This window comes from Xiphophorus couchianus, chromosome 14, assembly GCF_001444195.1.
Source record: "Xiphophorus couchianus chromosome 14, X_couchianus-1.0, whole genome shotgun sequence".
Classification (NCBI taxonomy): domain Eukaryota; kingdom Metazoa; phylum Chordata; class Actinopteri; order Cyprinodontiformes; family Poeciliidae; genus Xiphophorus; species Xiphophorus couchianus.
The window spans coordinates 936,927-950,896 of NC_040241.1; the positions used below are offsets into that span (position 1 = coordinate 936,927).

Sequence of the window (13,970 nt, forward strand, 5' to 3'; positions counted from 1 at the left end):
AAAATGCAGCTTGCAATGATAAAATCCCTAGACACATTGCTACTGGTGTTTACAAAGCAGCCAATCCAGAAGCGGCATTCATTTCCTTGCTGTTGATTGGCTGTTCCCAAATTGCGTACCCAGATAGCAAAATATGAGTGAAACAATGTTGAAACAACGTTGAAGCCTGATATTGAAATTATATTGAAAGTGGTCAGTGACTTACACGTTGAATCAGTAACTGCCGCTATATCAGTGTTGATCAACCACCATCTACATTTGAATCTACATGCACATTTGTGTTGATTTTATATTGAATCAAAGTTAAATAATCAATATTGATTAATGTACGTTTTTTGGTCTGATAGGTCTACACATCATAACATTAAAAGTTTCTTCACTGATGTTAAACACATAATTTTGTTAGCAGACAATAGTTGCTGTTCACAATGATCTTACAAAATGATCCATATTTCCTAAAATGTGTGCACACGAAGTTAAAAATGACAACATTGTATTAATATTACATTTTATTTTAGAAAAACAGGCATAGATCTGAAAACATATCTGACTCCTTATTGGCTGTCAGAACAACAGTCTCTTGTTCATGGAAGAACAGCATCCATGAGGTTAAGCCTGGTTCTGTATGAACCAAGGAAACAGTATGTGTTGGGGTAACCCAAGTTTGACTCTGGTTGGCGTCACTCTGGTTCCTCCCACTGTGATGCATAACGAAGAAACTTCTTGACAGTTTCACTGTAGTCCTCATCAGTCAGCTTTGGATCAAACTGCCGAGCAGCAGCTGAAAAACACAAAAATAAGAGTGAGCAAGGAACTGGTTAGAAAGACAATAAAAACATTTGAAAAGTTTTGAAACACTTTGAAATTTTAAATAATGTAATAATTATAGCCCTGAAAACAAACACACAAGCCCCTGGGAGTGATGTGCTGACGGTTCCTCTTGTACACCGTTAATTTGATAAGGACACTATAATGAATATTCATGAATATGTATCTTAATATTAGTTGACGTATATAATCATATTTACTCATCACCTCATGTTAAAATGATGAATATTTAAAATACAGGCCTTCTTATTGTAAGACCTAAAGGTATAAGTCAGGGAGGGTCAGGGTTGTATTTAACACACCGGAGACAAATAGTGCAAAAGGTGATTTGTATTGTAGTTGGAAAAAATTCCAATATATACAGGATAAACTTCCATCAAATAACCGGTTCAATCTTCCATTGACCTCAAACATTTCCAGATAAGTTGATGATTACATTTATTCACAAATGTTCATATTCTGATAAAGATTCCACACAACTAGTAATAGTCCGGTTCTGTTTAACCAATCTGTTACCAATCCAAAAATCAAAAGACTGAATCAGCCTTTAGCAGGTTTAGATCAGTGTTTGTTGGTACAAAAATCTGAGAACAGCCAGGCAGAGCCGCTGGATCTGCAGATGTAAAATGAATCTGGATGAGGTGGACTGTGACCAAACCGGTTAGAGGCACTTGTGGAAAAGTGCCTAAAGTGTAGCTAGTGTCACTTCTAGGTAGTTAAGTGTATCACGAAGAAGTCTGTGTTAGTTAGCTTCTTGCTCTGACATGTCTGTATTTGTCTTTCTTCACAGTCCGACTCCACGACAGCATATCAGAAGAAGGATTCCACTATCTGGTCTTTGATCTGTAAGTGCTGCTTCTTTTTTTCAAGTCATATTAATGTCCTAGTCAGACAGTTAACCCTTAGCTGTCACACCCAAAACTCTGACATGTTTTGGGTGTGACAAAAACATGTTGCATCCATATCCTCATGAGAGTTGAGGGGGTTTACATTAGTCCATCCTTGTTGTTCCTACAGGATTTTAGTGAATTATTGACTTTTGCTTGGAAATAGAATGGTAGAAAGCAGCCTCTTGTTTTACGCCATCTGCTTTGTCCAGAGGCTCTAGGCTCTCAGCTGTTGAGAAATGATTGCTTCCTGGAAGTTTGGACTGTGCTGAGATCTTAAATTTTAACCTTAACTGCTAACCTTTATCCGTGATGGTATGTAATGCGCCACTTTGATGCTAAGAAGCTTACTGGAAGTTGCCTGTGCTGTGAACAACCGTCCTCCACCCTGAAGAGAGAAGAGCCGATCCGAGCGAGCTTTAATGTCAATTTGGTATTTGGAAGCGCAGCCAACACAGACTGAACGGCTTCGTTCACTTCCTCTGCTGCCATTGCTAAAACTACAGACAGACTACAATTCTAAAACAGAACAGAAAATCATCATTGTTCACTACTTCTTCTGTTCGCCTGATAAAAAATCTACCACAGACAATCTGAGTCAAAGGAAGAAAAAACAGTCTGAGCTGGAAGCAAGAATTTTTTTCAAGTGGAATTGCACAGGAAGGCAATGACCAGGCTAGTTTGGAGATGAACTCCCATAATAAATAGCCAGGGGATTTAGGTGGATATTCAGTTGTCTGGTTACAATTCAACATATAAAAAAACCCATACAGATCAAACTTTGTGGAGATTTTGTCTCTTCTTTTGACAGCAATACAAGTATGAACACTTTTTATTCAGGTTATTTTAATGGTAATAAGTTTGTGTGGCTTCATTACGGGGTGCTAATAACGCTGACCTTAACTGTACACATTCCTACCTGTATTTCCAGGAATATCTTGTTAGAAGGCAAATATGGAATTTCTGCTAGTGGTGTACCAACTGCAGATTCCTCACCAATCACAACCAATACCTGTTTTTCAAACCTCTTTTATATTAGGAGAGTGGCTCATTTTCAGACCTTTAGCAGCCCGGCTCCAGAGGAGTTTAGCTGAGGGGGGCATTGGTTTATGTGGAGGGGGGCGCAGCTTTTACTTCAATATAAATACATAAACACCCCTTGTGTAACCTTTCAAATAAAATAATCATGTTTATTAATACAAAATAAGCAAATAAGGATGTAAACAGTGACATGTATAAAATGTTGAGTTATTATGCTCAAATTTACATAGACATTAGCTTATATGTTACACAAATCTAAGAATCTAATGTTTCTAATTTCTGAAGTCATTTTTAAAATCAATCTACTCAAGTAAGAGCAGCAATAATAATATTATTCAATTAAAAGAAAAAAGTACAGTACTGTAAAACTACTCATATAAGTACAGTTTTTCCCAAAAAGTTACTCATGTGAATGTAACCAGCCCTACTCACTTTTGAACATAGATAGCAACTATGCTAGTAGCCTATTCTTATTAAGAAACTTAACGTGATATATTGGCATCAGCTAGTCATCATTTAAATAACATTACCTGCATCCAACAGCATTACTCAACTCACTCTGTTAGCTTAGGGGGGAAAACTGTACAAATTTATTTGCCTTTTGTTGTTTTTGTTGGTTTGCTGCCATGATTCTAACACACACCTGAACAGCTCTGCACAGCAGCAGCATGTTTTGTCGCTGCTGCACAGGTGCAAAACCAGACCGAGCGTCTTGGCGCTCATGTTACATTTAAAAGCGGCTTGAAAAAACATGACATGACATGTTAAAAATGGATTAAACTGTAACGGCTGAATGTATATATACTATATATATATATATATATATATATATATATATATAAAGGTGGTGTGGGAACCCCTATTGTATGAAATTGAGATAGGAATAACAGAAAGTTGGACAGCTAGACACTCTGAGGAAAAAAAAAAGAAAAAACAACTTCCAGTGCATGGCTGACTCTATGGGTGGGCGATGCCCCCCAGTGCTCGCCCATGCTGCCGGGCCTGCCTTTGAGAGAGATGAGATTGGTAGGCCATTTGTCAATCTTTCAAAATGAAGGAAATCTGGGCCAATGTATTTGTGCACTCCTAATTTCAGCACAGAATCAGTTTGGATGTAGAATTTGATAAAATGTGTTTTTTTTCTTCTGCAGATATTGGAAAAACCATCTAATTTTACTCTTTATCAAACTATGTCACATGTTTTCTTGCCACCAGAGTCACTGGTGGAGAGCTGTTTGAGGACATTGTTGCCAGGGAGTACTACAGCGAAGCTGATGCCAGGTCAGTGTTGAGTTTGATCATATGATATTTGGATAACTTGTTGGTGAGACATGTTATGCTTTGGACCTTGAAAGCATATGGAAGCACAAACTTTAGAGATGGAACAATCCGATGTATCAGTATGAATTATTAAAAACTGTACACATCACAAGAATTTTTGTTCCTATGTGTTTCATATACTTTTAATGCCAAAAGTAATCTCTTCTTTCGTTACGGTCAGTCCTCTTTTATTCTCCTTCTCGGTGTGATTTTTGGATTATGGTCTGATGATCTAACACAGCGGTCCCCAACCTTTTTAGTCGCGCGGACCGGTCAGCCCTTCGCAATTTTGCTGCGGGCCTGGGGGTGCGCGCGTCGTAAGTATCGAGTCGGGGGGTTACGTTCCAAAAAGAACCTGCGATAGGCGAAATCCGCGAAGTAGGAACCTTTATTTTTTTTTTTACAATTATTATACAATAAAATACTCCACAATACATTGAAACCAAAGAACAAAACCTTTTTACAGGCCCAAACATTTGTTTAACAAATAAAAAGTACTGTATAAACTATTTTTTTTTTTTTTACAAATAACTACTGTACTGTAAAATAATAATTTTAATATGAACTGAAGGCGGATTCCCGTGCCCGAATTGCGGAGATCAGCGCCGCCCCACCGCGACCTGAGTTATTGGATTAGAACGGGAGAAAATAAAAAATGATTATGAAAAAAAATAAAGTACAGTAGGAAAAAATAGTGACTCACATGTATTTCACTGCTCTTCTGACTGAGCCGCTGCATCCTGACTCCGCTCTGTAGCGTTTTTTTTTTTTTCTTCTAAAGCCTGCGGTGCAGGTGTGTTTTTTCGAGAGAAGAACATAGTTATTGGTAGTTGTTGTCGCTCTTTTTTCTTCTGGGAAAAAGATTCTTATAAACCGACATGCCACCATCGATTATGTTAAATATGACAAGCTGTTTTACGTATGTCTACATATTAAACCGCAACGTTGTTGACACACAGGTAGAAAAGAAGCGGAGAGACTGTTTAGCCAATCAGCATGCAGAACACAATGCACGATGCAAATCCGCGAAGCAGCGAGACCGTGAAAGATGAACCGCGATATAGCGAGGGTTCACAGTACTCCGATGTTGTTTTGTTACTCATTCTGCTGCAAGTTGGCTCAATTTTGACGCGCAAGACGTAACCGGTAAAATCCGGTTTAGGATTTTCATAATAAAAGATCCAGAAGTAGTTCATTATTTCTCGCGCAGCCCGGTACCGGTCCGCGGCCCGGTGGTTGGGGACCACTAATCTAACAGATTCAGCTTAGTAGATTAGTCATTTCAGTCATTTCAGATGCTTTCTGGAGTTTATCACTATCAATAGATGATGGCCCTTTACTGACCTTAGTAACTGTGATCTGATAAGATTCTGTTTTGGTGTGGATTCAGTTGATTTAAAAGGTTTTAAAAATGACAGCTGCCAGTTTGTTTTGTGTCATGACATGCATGTCATGACAACATGCATGTCATGTTGTAAGTTCATGTATTACCTGTAAAGCAGGCAGCTAGTGGCCTGGCTCCAGAAAACCGCTACATCTACAAATTCACCTAAATATTCAAATTTTTTGGCCTTATTTTCTTGCAGTTATTTTGCAGTTTTTTCTGAGCGCTGTCTTGATGTAATACTTTTTACATGGAGAGAGAGAAAGAGAGAGATCACATTTTCTTTTCATAAAATCTTTACACTCACAAATAATCATCCCACCGATCTTGCTGCTAACTCCTTGTGTTCTCACTTCTTAACCTGGTTGTTGCTTACCTCAAAGCCACCTGTATTGAGTAACCCTGGGAAAAAGTGTTTCTTAAAGTGTTTTTAAAAAACAATTCTCTTCACAAAGCTCACTCATCTCATCTCTTGTGCAAATGATGAATTCCCACCCAAATCTTTTAATGTGGAGCAAATAAATGGCCACACAGCCATTTTTATAATATTCATATTACAAAGTTCTTTTCTACCAGGAAAATCTTTTTTTTGTTTATAATTATAGTTTTTTGTTCTGTACAGTTCAAGATGGCATGTTGTCCTCAATAGACAATAGTGACTTTCTGCCTGAGAGAAAATGCTTAAAATATTTATCTGCTTTGAAAATCAATGGAAAGGCCAGTTTTGATTATTTATTTATATAAAATATATTTGCACTTGTAAGTGAACTATATTTAACATAAACGTCACACATTTTTCTTATTTAAGCCCCACAATAAGCATGTTGGGGCCACAGTCCCAACAGTTCCACTGAAAGCTGCACTGTTCACTGTCTGTGCTGGTTTCTGTGCTTCTTTATTCTGTCAGCCTGATGTCACCTAAACTCTCCCTTTTATTCTCCTTTTTGCTTCTGGGCTGGTGTCTTTGTCTCCTCTGCAGTCACTGCATACAGCAGATTCTAGAAAGTATAAATCATTGCCACATAAATGGCATCGTACACAGGGACCTGAAGGTCAGTGAGTGACCACTCTGCCCACCTGTGGCACCTTGCCTTGCTTCTAAAGTGCCTGATCAGTTGACCAATTACTGTTCCTCTGAGGGTCGCCTGTGGCACACCCTGAACCTGGCCGCTTGCTCATCTGCCCTGCCAGATTGCCTCACTGTCCACCTGTGGCAGGAAGATGGAGACAGGTGATGGATGGAGTAGTGCTTTAAGCCCGCTAGACATCATCATTGCTTGCTTCAATTTTATACAGAGCACATAATGCATGTATCCCAATGTTAAAGCCACGCTCTGACACAGGCAGGGACCAACCAGGTGATGAGGCAGAGGAGGAGGGACAGCTTGCTGTTTTAACATCCTAATAGTATCAAACAGTAATGAGGGGTTATTGTGACATAGCTGTATAAATTAAAAATATAATGTTTCTGTAATAAAAAGCTTTTTTTCACATTTTAAGTTGTATTGAAGCACACTGAAAAAAATTCCATACATTTTAAAGACCTTTACACACATGTATGCATCACATTTATGCCATCAATTACGATTTTGAATTTTTTTTCAATGTCTGGACTGATACAGATATTAATACGGGATCAGTGCATCTCAAGTGTATAGAGGGATGGTTATTGTGGTTGCACGGCATGCTGCTGTTGATGTTAAATGTGATAAGGAGAGAATGATGATAATGAGCAGAAAACCTGAGGAACAAAAGCATCACTTTATATAAATAGCACCAATCCACAACAAATGCCATTAAAAGGGACATTGCAAACAAAAAAAGTCAAATCATATATATTTTCCAAATTTATACTAGTTATCAGTCAAGCTCTGTTTAGGATTAAAATTAGTTTAAAAAGTTTTCCTTCTTGGGAAACCCTGCTGGTTGCATCGAGTCATTAACTTGCAGGATTCACTCCTCCTGGACCAGCATGTAGCAACATGACCAAACCCCAGCAGAACCAGAAATTGGCTAGCATTAGCTTCCACTAAACACCATTTCGTAGCACTTAAGCATTAGTGAAACTAATGTTGATAATGAGTTCTGTAGGTTTAGCACAGCTAGCTTTTTAGTTAGCAGCACCCACCACTGGTTAACGTAATACTTTTTAAGTGTTTTCATTAGCACCAGAGGAAATAATTTTCAGTGTTAATAAAATTGTGGCTCAAACTAACATCTTTGTAAGGAGAGAGAGATTTATGGGGGAACAGAAGGGAAGCAGGAATAGGTGTACCACTGTCTCCCTCCTCTCTTCCATGGTCCTTCCTCCAGGTGGTCAGGGTTGAAACTCACTTTTGTTTTGACACCTGAGCAGAAAATCAGCTGTGTTAGTTCAGCTATTACAGCCACAGAGAAACGTCTCCAGAATCCTGCTTAGTATGTAGATCACTTTTATGAATGGCTCTTGTTTGTGGTCAGTCAGACTTAACCTTCCTGCACAGGCTCACCACTAACACGGCCAGCAGCTGCCCATGTGTCAAAGCAAGCACAGGCATGTATAGTATGTAAGGGCTTGTCACTAACCCGAGGCCCCCTGGTGTTTGCATGCAGTCATTGCATCCAGCAGATCCTAGAGGCTGTGCTCCACTGCCACCAGATGGGTGTGGTTCACCGTGACCTCAAGGTAAGTGGACATATGTTTACATCCCTATTCTGTGACCTTACTCTGCCTTTTGTTCTACTTTTGGCTGATTCTTCCCTTCTACATCCAAACCATCTTTTTCTAACTTAATCGCCAAACTATTTGGTTTTGAAATTAAGCTGATGTATATTTAGAATACATTTCTTGTGAACAATCTGAATTAAAATTATGTTACATTCAACTTTTTTTCTTCTAAATTTCTAAAGTGGATGTTTCTGAATGTGGTTTGGTCAGAAAGATCTAATTTGGCAACCAAATGCAGCAGGTGTGTGTACAAGGTTTTGTTTACTTTCAGCAATAATAAGCTTGCATTTTGCATTGCATGACTGCTGCCTCTTAGTGACCTGATTGGCTGTTGCCAGGCAGCTGCAATGGCTTGTTGGCAAAACTCTAAGACAGACAACTACAGCGAAACAAATCAGCCCATCAACAAATAAGGGGGAAAACACACACGCGCGCACCCCCACACATGTTTGTATTTCTACCCATATTAACACCTTACACCTTAAATGTAACACCTTACATTTACCCAAGAAATAGGGCCCAAGACATTAGGACCGACCTTTGACCCCCATAATTCCCTTTGGCATTTAAAGAATAAATGGATATACCAGAGAAGTTCCTAAATAGAATATGAACCATGATGGGAGTGACTTAGAACGGAACCTTTCAATCTGTTTTTCAGCATCTATCACCTGGACACATTGAGACACTTAGTTTCCATTTTATCACATTAAATTCTTGTCAGTAATGGATATTAGAGATCCAAAGATATACCTAAAGGAATGAAGAAAGAGCTTCAACTCAGACAGTTAAAATCTTAACTGCTGTCTGTATTGTTAAGGGCAGAAAATGTTTCAATAGGTTTCATTAATATGTATTTGTCTGTCCTTGTGTTATTAGGAACCAAGTACAGAGCTCCAAATACTGTGAATGTGCTGAATATGACAAAAACCAAAAGTAGCCTATCAGCACAAGCACTTAATAGCTGAGAAGTACTATGGTGTAGGGCTGATGATGGTTTGTTTTAAAGCCTCAAAGGATTAGTGATATTATATTATTCATGGATGTGAATAATATAGTCACATCCATGAGCTCCTCTGCATAGCAAAATGTGCTAAAGCCAAATTGGTTGCCTTATTTTGATGTCGATTGTGAGGCAGCTGTGGCTACCATCTAGTAGCGTGAATTGCTTTGGGATCCTCTGGACTTGCTAAAGCGTGTCAAGAAAATCCGAGCTCATCCCACTTCCCCATGCTGGAGATTTTAGTTTAACAGTAATAATAAATAAAGTTATCTTTAAAATGAATCACTCAAGTGACATCAAGGCCCAACAGTAGACTTAAGTGTCAATAAAATAAATCTGGTTGTGTGTGTTGTTTTTGTCTCATGCAAACTTTGCTTTAATTCTACTTTTCTCTATCTAATCATAAGAAATCATAGTCAGTCAGAGAGAGTCATTAAACAGGAAAAGCAGGTTTCCTGGAAAAAGAGGAAGTAAGTTTCCAGCCTGCAGATTTATAAAAATAGCTGAGACTATTCCTTGTTTTAAAGAATGAAATCTAAACATTTTGAGTAATTTGATAAGATTCATAGTAAAATACTTATATTAATATTGGTTTACTTGTAATAATACTTACACATACATTTGTGAGAACACTTACAAGAAAAACAAGTAACTGTAACTTTGGTATTAAATAATTAGAATCATGGATTATTCTTGGTTTCTTTTCAGAAAAACATCTGTAATAACTCACATTAAGATTATAATAAATATAATTAATAAGTTATAGTTATAAAATTATAAATGAATGCTAAATCAGAGAAGCTAAAGAAAATAAATGTGATATAAATGTGATTTTGACATTGAACTTGAAATGGTGTAAAAAGGTGTAACTGCAATTAAACATCACTGATATGTTGGAGGTAGATGGTAGGTGAAAGGTGAAAGGATAAGGGAAAAAGGGGAACTAACAGGAGAGCAGAGATGATCAACGCCTTATTTAGAAACAGATTGAACAACGTAAACGTTTCAGGCAAGGGACACAGGAGGTTGAGCAACCCTGAGACATTAGCACAGACATCAGGACATAATGTCTGTAAGACAGTGATGGATATGAGATCATCTGTCTAAGCAGACAGCCAATGAAAACGCACCAAAAGGGTGGATAAACCCTATAAAAGGTGGGTGCAAAAGAGGAACCGTTCGTTGGATCCTCCGGGCAGCTTCGAGCCAAGATCGAGATGGACAAAGAACTCTGCAGCTGAAGAAGAGCCGGGGCCACAGAGCTGAAGACTGTCCTGCTCATGGGGACCAACCCGTCTGGCCCACAACCTGTGGCTTCGAATCACACTTCTCTCATCGGCTGGGTTCAGACCCCAAAGACAAAGAAGAAGAACTGGTGCCTTTTTTCCTGCCAGCACCAAGTCCTGTGTGACCTCAGCATCCATGCGGAGAAGAAGCTCATCAGACCTACAGAGATCCCGGCCTTCGCTGATCAACTTCCTCCTCCTGCTGCAGCACCTTCTTCATCATCAGGCCAGGTCTGGGGTTCGAAACGCCAAACTCCGTCCGTCTCTCTCAAAGGTTCCCTTTTTTAGTTCTCAGTGTCAGCAGTAGGGAAAGATAGACTAGATGACTGATTTTACTTATTTTATTATTTCTGCTACTGAATTAAGCTGTACTGACCCTTGCAAAAATGCCTTACTATTTAGCAATATTTAGCATAAAGAAAATCTAAAAGATGTTGTGGACATTCAGTTAATGAGTCACCTTAAAGTTCTTTGATGGTTGTAAAATAGCTGTGATGTTTGATTCTGGAGAGGAAAAAGTGGAAAATGTTTTTAGGTTGCTGGTAGCCCATATTTAAAACAACATCCTTGGGACTCGTCCGAGTCACTAAAACCTACCTGGTTCAATAACAAATGCAAGTTGTAAAATAGAGAAGGAGCGACCGTTAACAGGTGTGCTCTGTGAAACTAGTTGGCTGTAGGCTGCTCAGTCTGGCTAATTCACAGGGGGAAGAAGGGTGGGACACCTGGATGTAGGCCGTCAAAAATCAGGTGAATCGTTTCTCGAAACCAGCTTAAACAGAGTTTACTTCAGTTCTGGACAGGGTAAATCCCAGCAGATTTAGGAAACTCAACGGACCCGTTAGACGGAGAGCTGGTAGCACATCTCCCCTCTCAGAAGAGGAAGTACGAGAGTGAGAGAGTAGAGACAGAAAGGAGGGGGGGGGGTGTTGCGCAACAACAAGCGCTATACAAGTACAAAGCCCTTTACCACCATTTACCATATTTCATCGACGGTGGTAGGAGTTCGCCCTGCTATCGACAGGTTTCTGGTTCGACACCTGCCTCTGTCGTTGTGTCCTTGGGCAAGACACTTCACCCACCTCGCTTGCTTGTGGAAGCCAGAGGACCCAGTGGCGACTGTGCTTGGCAGTCTCACGTCTGTCAGACTGCAGGCTTGTAGCTTATCATCATCAGTGTGTGCATGAATGAGTGAATGACTAAAATGTAGTGTGAAGCACTTTGAGGGGTGGGGTGACTATTGTTAACCACATATACAGACGTAATTTGGTGGGTCAACCCACTCTTACAAGGGGACATTAACTGATTTTCAGTCCCTTATGGAAGTAGAGTAGATTGGTGGATAAGATAAAATTTTCATGCAAGTTTAGGCCGATAACCCAAAACTAAGGAAATTGGGACCAATTTATTGGCCGGCTGCTTCATCAGTGCACCCCTACTATGGAGCAGGTCATTCCAGAGAGCATCATCTTATGTTTTCACCTTAATCCAACTCCAACCTTCAAAGAACGCAGTGTGTGCTGGGCATTCAGCTCTTCATTCAGTATGCCTGGTATGGTTTTTCGTATTTTAGTATAGGGTGAGAAGCTCAGCCATTCGGGAGGGACTCAGAGTAGAGCCGCTGCTCCTTCACATCGAGAGGAGCCAGTTGAGGTGGCTCGGGCATCTGGTCAGAATGCCTCCTGGACGCCTCCCTGGTGAGGTGTTCCGGGCACGTCCCACCGGGAGGAGGCCCCGGGGAAGACCCAGGACACGCTGGAGGGACTATGTCTCTCGGCTGGCCTGGGAACGCCTCGGGATTCCCCCGGAAGAGCTGGAAGAAGTGGCCGGGGAGAGGGAAGTCTGGGCCTCCCTTCTGAAGCTGCTACCCCCGCGACCCGACCCCGGTTAAGCGGAAGTGGATGGATGGATGGGTTTTTCGTATTGGACCCAACTCCATTTCAGCAGCTAGCAGGAAGAGTGATATGAGCTGAAACCATATCCTGCATATCATTGAAATGTTTTCTTAGTTTTGGGACCAGCGTCCTGCTGGTTTAACAGTGATTGCTGCTGTAGATGAAAAACAAGTCATGTTATCAACTTTCTCTCAGATTCACCATCCATACCTACTCGTCCTCCATATAACTCATTTATGTGAAGAACTTAATGTCAAACCTTCATTTCTGAACATTTATTGAATAAATGAATGGGAGTAGATGATCACTTTCTTCCTTTGTTGTTACTGTCTGTAAACATACCAGAAATTGCACTTTTTTTTTTGTAAATGTCAAAGTGTGTGATTCACCTTCTCTGAAGCATTTTCCATCTCAGCATTAGTCACATTCTTCCAAGTATCTGCTTCTGTTTGTTTAAGCAGGATCCATCAGCATCTCCCCACCCAGCTGTTTGGGTCCAACACTCACGTCCCCTTACTGAAGTCAACTTATGACTCTGAGGCATGAGTTGGTTGTTTAGCAGTTTGGATTCTAGTTCAGTTGAGCTCTAACTTTAGTGTTTCATGAAACGATAGCAGGGTTTCCCCCAGAAAACTTACTAAACCTAGTGGTCGTGGCACCAACGCCTGGCTTATAATACACTGGGGGAAACCCTTCACAACTTTTCCACCTTTACCTTTGGTTTCAACTTTTGAACTTATTGTTACATGACTGTGCTGCTGTGAAATACTAAAGGTATATTATTTTTTCTCCAATCCAAGCCAGAGAACCTGCTGCTAGCCAGCAAGCTGAAGGGAGCAGCGGTTAAGCTGGCTGATTTTGGCCTGGCTATAGAAGTGCAGGGAGACCAGCAGGCATGGTTTGGTAAGTACAAGCTTTTTTTTTTTATTTGAGTGAGATCGGTAGTACTTATTTTTTTCCTGCTTCTTCCACATATCTATGCAGTTAAATTAATCATACCTCTCAGTCCAAGAAAACCATCAGGAAATTTAGATGAAATCCACTTTGAATTAAATAGTTGCTAACCACATTTACAAACTTAGTTCCTGAGGGACAGTAAGCACCAAAAGTAGAGAAGACTGTACATCTCTCAGTGAAAACCGTTTGTTAGAAAGATCCATCTTATTCATATTATTAACTTTGCTGAAGTTATGTGTATGACTTCTTGCACGTACAAACAAGGTCTCTTGCAGAAAATGTACAGATGGAACCTTTTATATCTTAAACAGAATAATATAGTCACATCCAAGCTTTCTTCTTCTATACATTGGGAGGACGGCCTGAAAAATTACCTAGGTTTCTCATTGAAAGCCTGAGTAGCAGCACGACAAAGACATTGGTTGAGGATTTTTCAGTATTATATAAAATCAACTCTTTTGAGCTTTACATCATGCTATAATGTTATCCCTTCATCATAAACATAACTGAAGTGTTGCCTTAATTCTTTCATGCATGTTTGAGAAATCCTTTAATCTTCATGACAATCATTCAACTCCCAAAATATTCCCACATGTTTTTGCATGTGGGAATGCAAAACACCAATTGGACCTAGCTCCACCTTCAAGGAGCAGCTCCTCCTC

At 39.8% G+C, this 13,970-nt stretch overlaps 1 protein-coding gene across 7 annotated transcripts in view; it reads left to right on the forward strand.

Annotated features, from left to right (window-relative positions):
* Nucleotides 1–13,970, forward strand: part of camk2d1 (calcium/calmodulin-dependent protein kinase (CaM kinase) II delta 1) — a 127,816-nt gene that overhangs the window by 50,815 nt on the left and 63,031 nt on the right. For all 7 annotated transcript variants that reach the window (XM_028037815.1, XM_028037818.1, XM_028037820.1 and 4 more), the window contains 4 exons: nt 1,619–1,673; nt 3,972–4,037; nt 8,053–8,125; nt 13,152–13,254. In XM_028037815.1, coding sequence (XP_027893616.1) covers nt 1,619–1,673; nt 3,972–4,037; nt 8,053–8,125; nt 13,152–13,254 — 297 coding nt within the window. The remainder of the gene's footprint in view (nt 1–1,618; nt 1,674–3,971; nt 4,038–8,052; nt 8,126–13,151; nt 13,255–13,970) is intronic.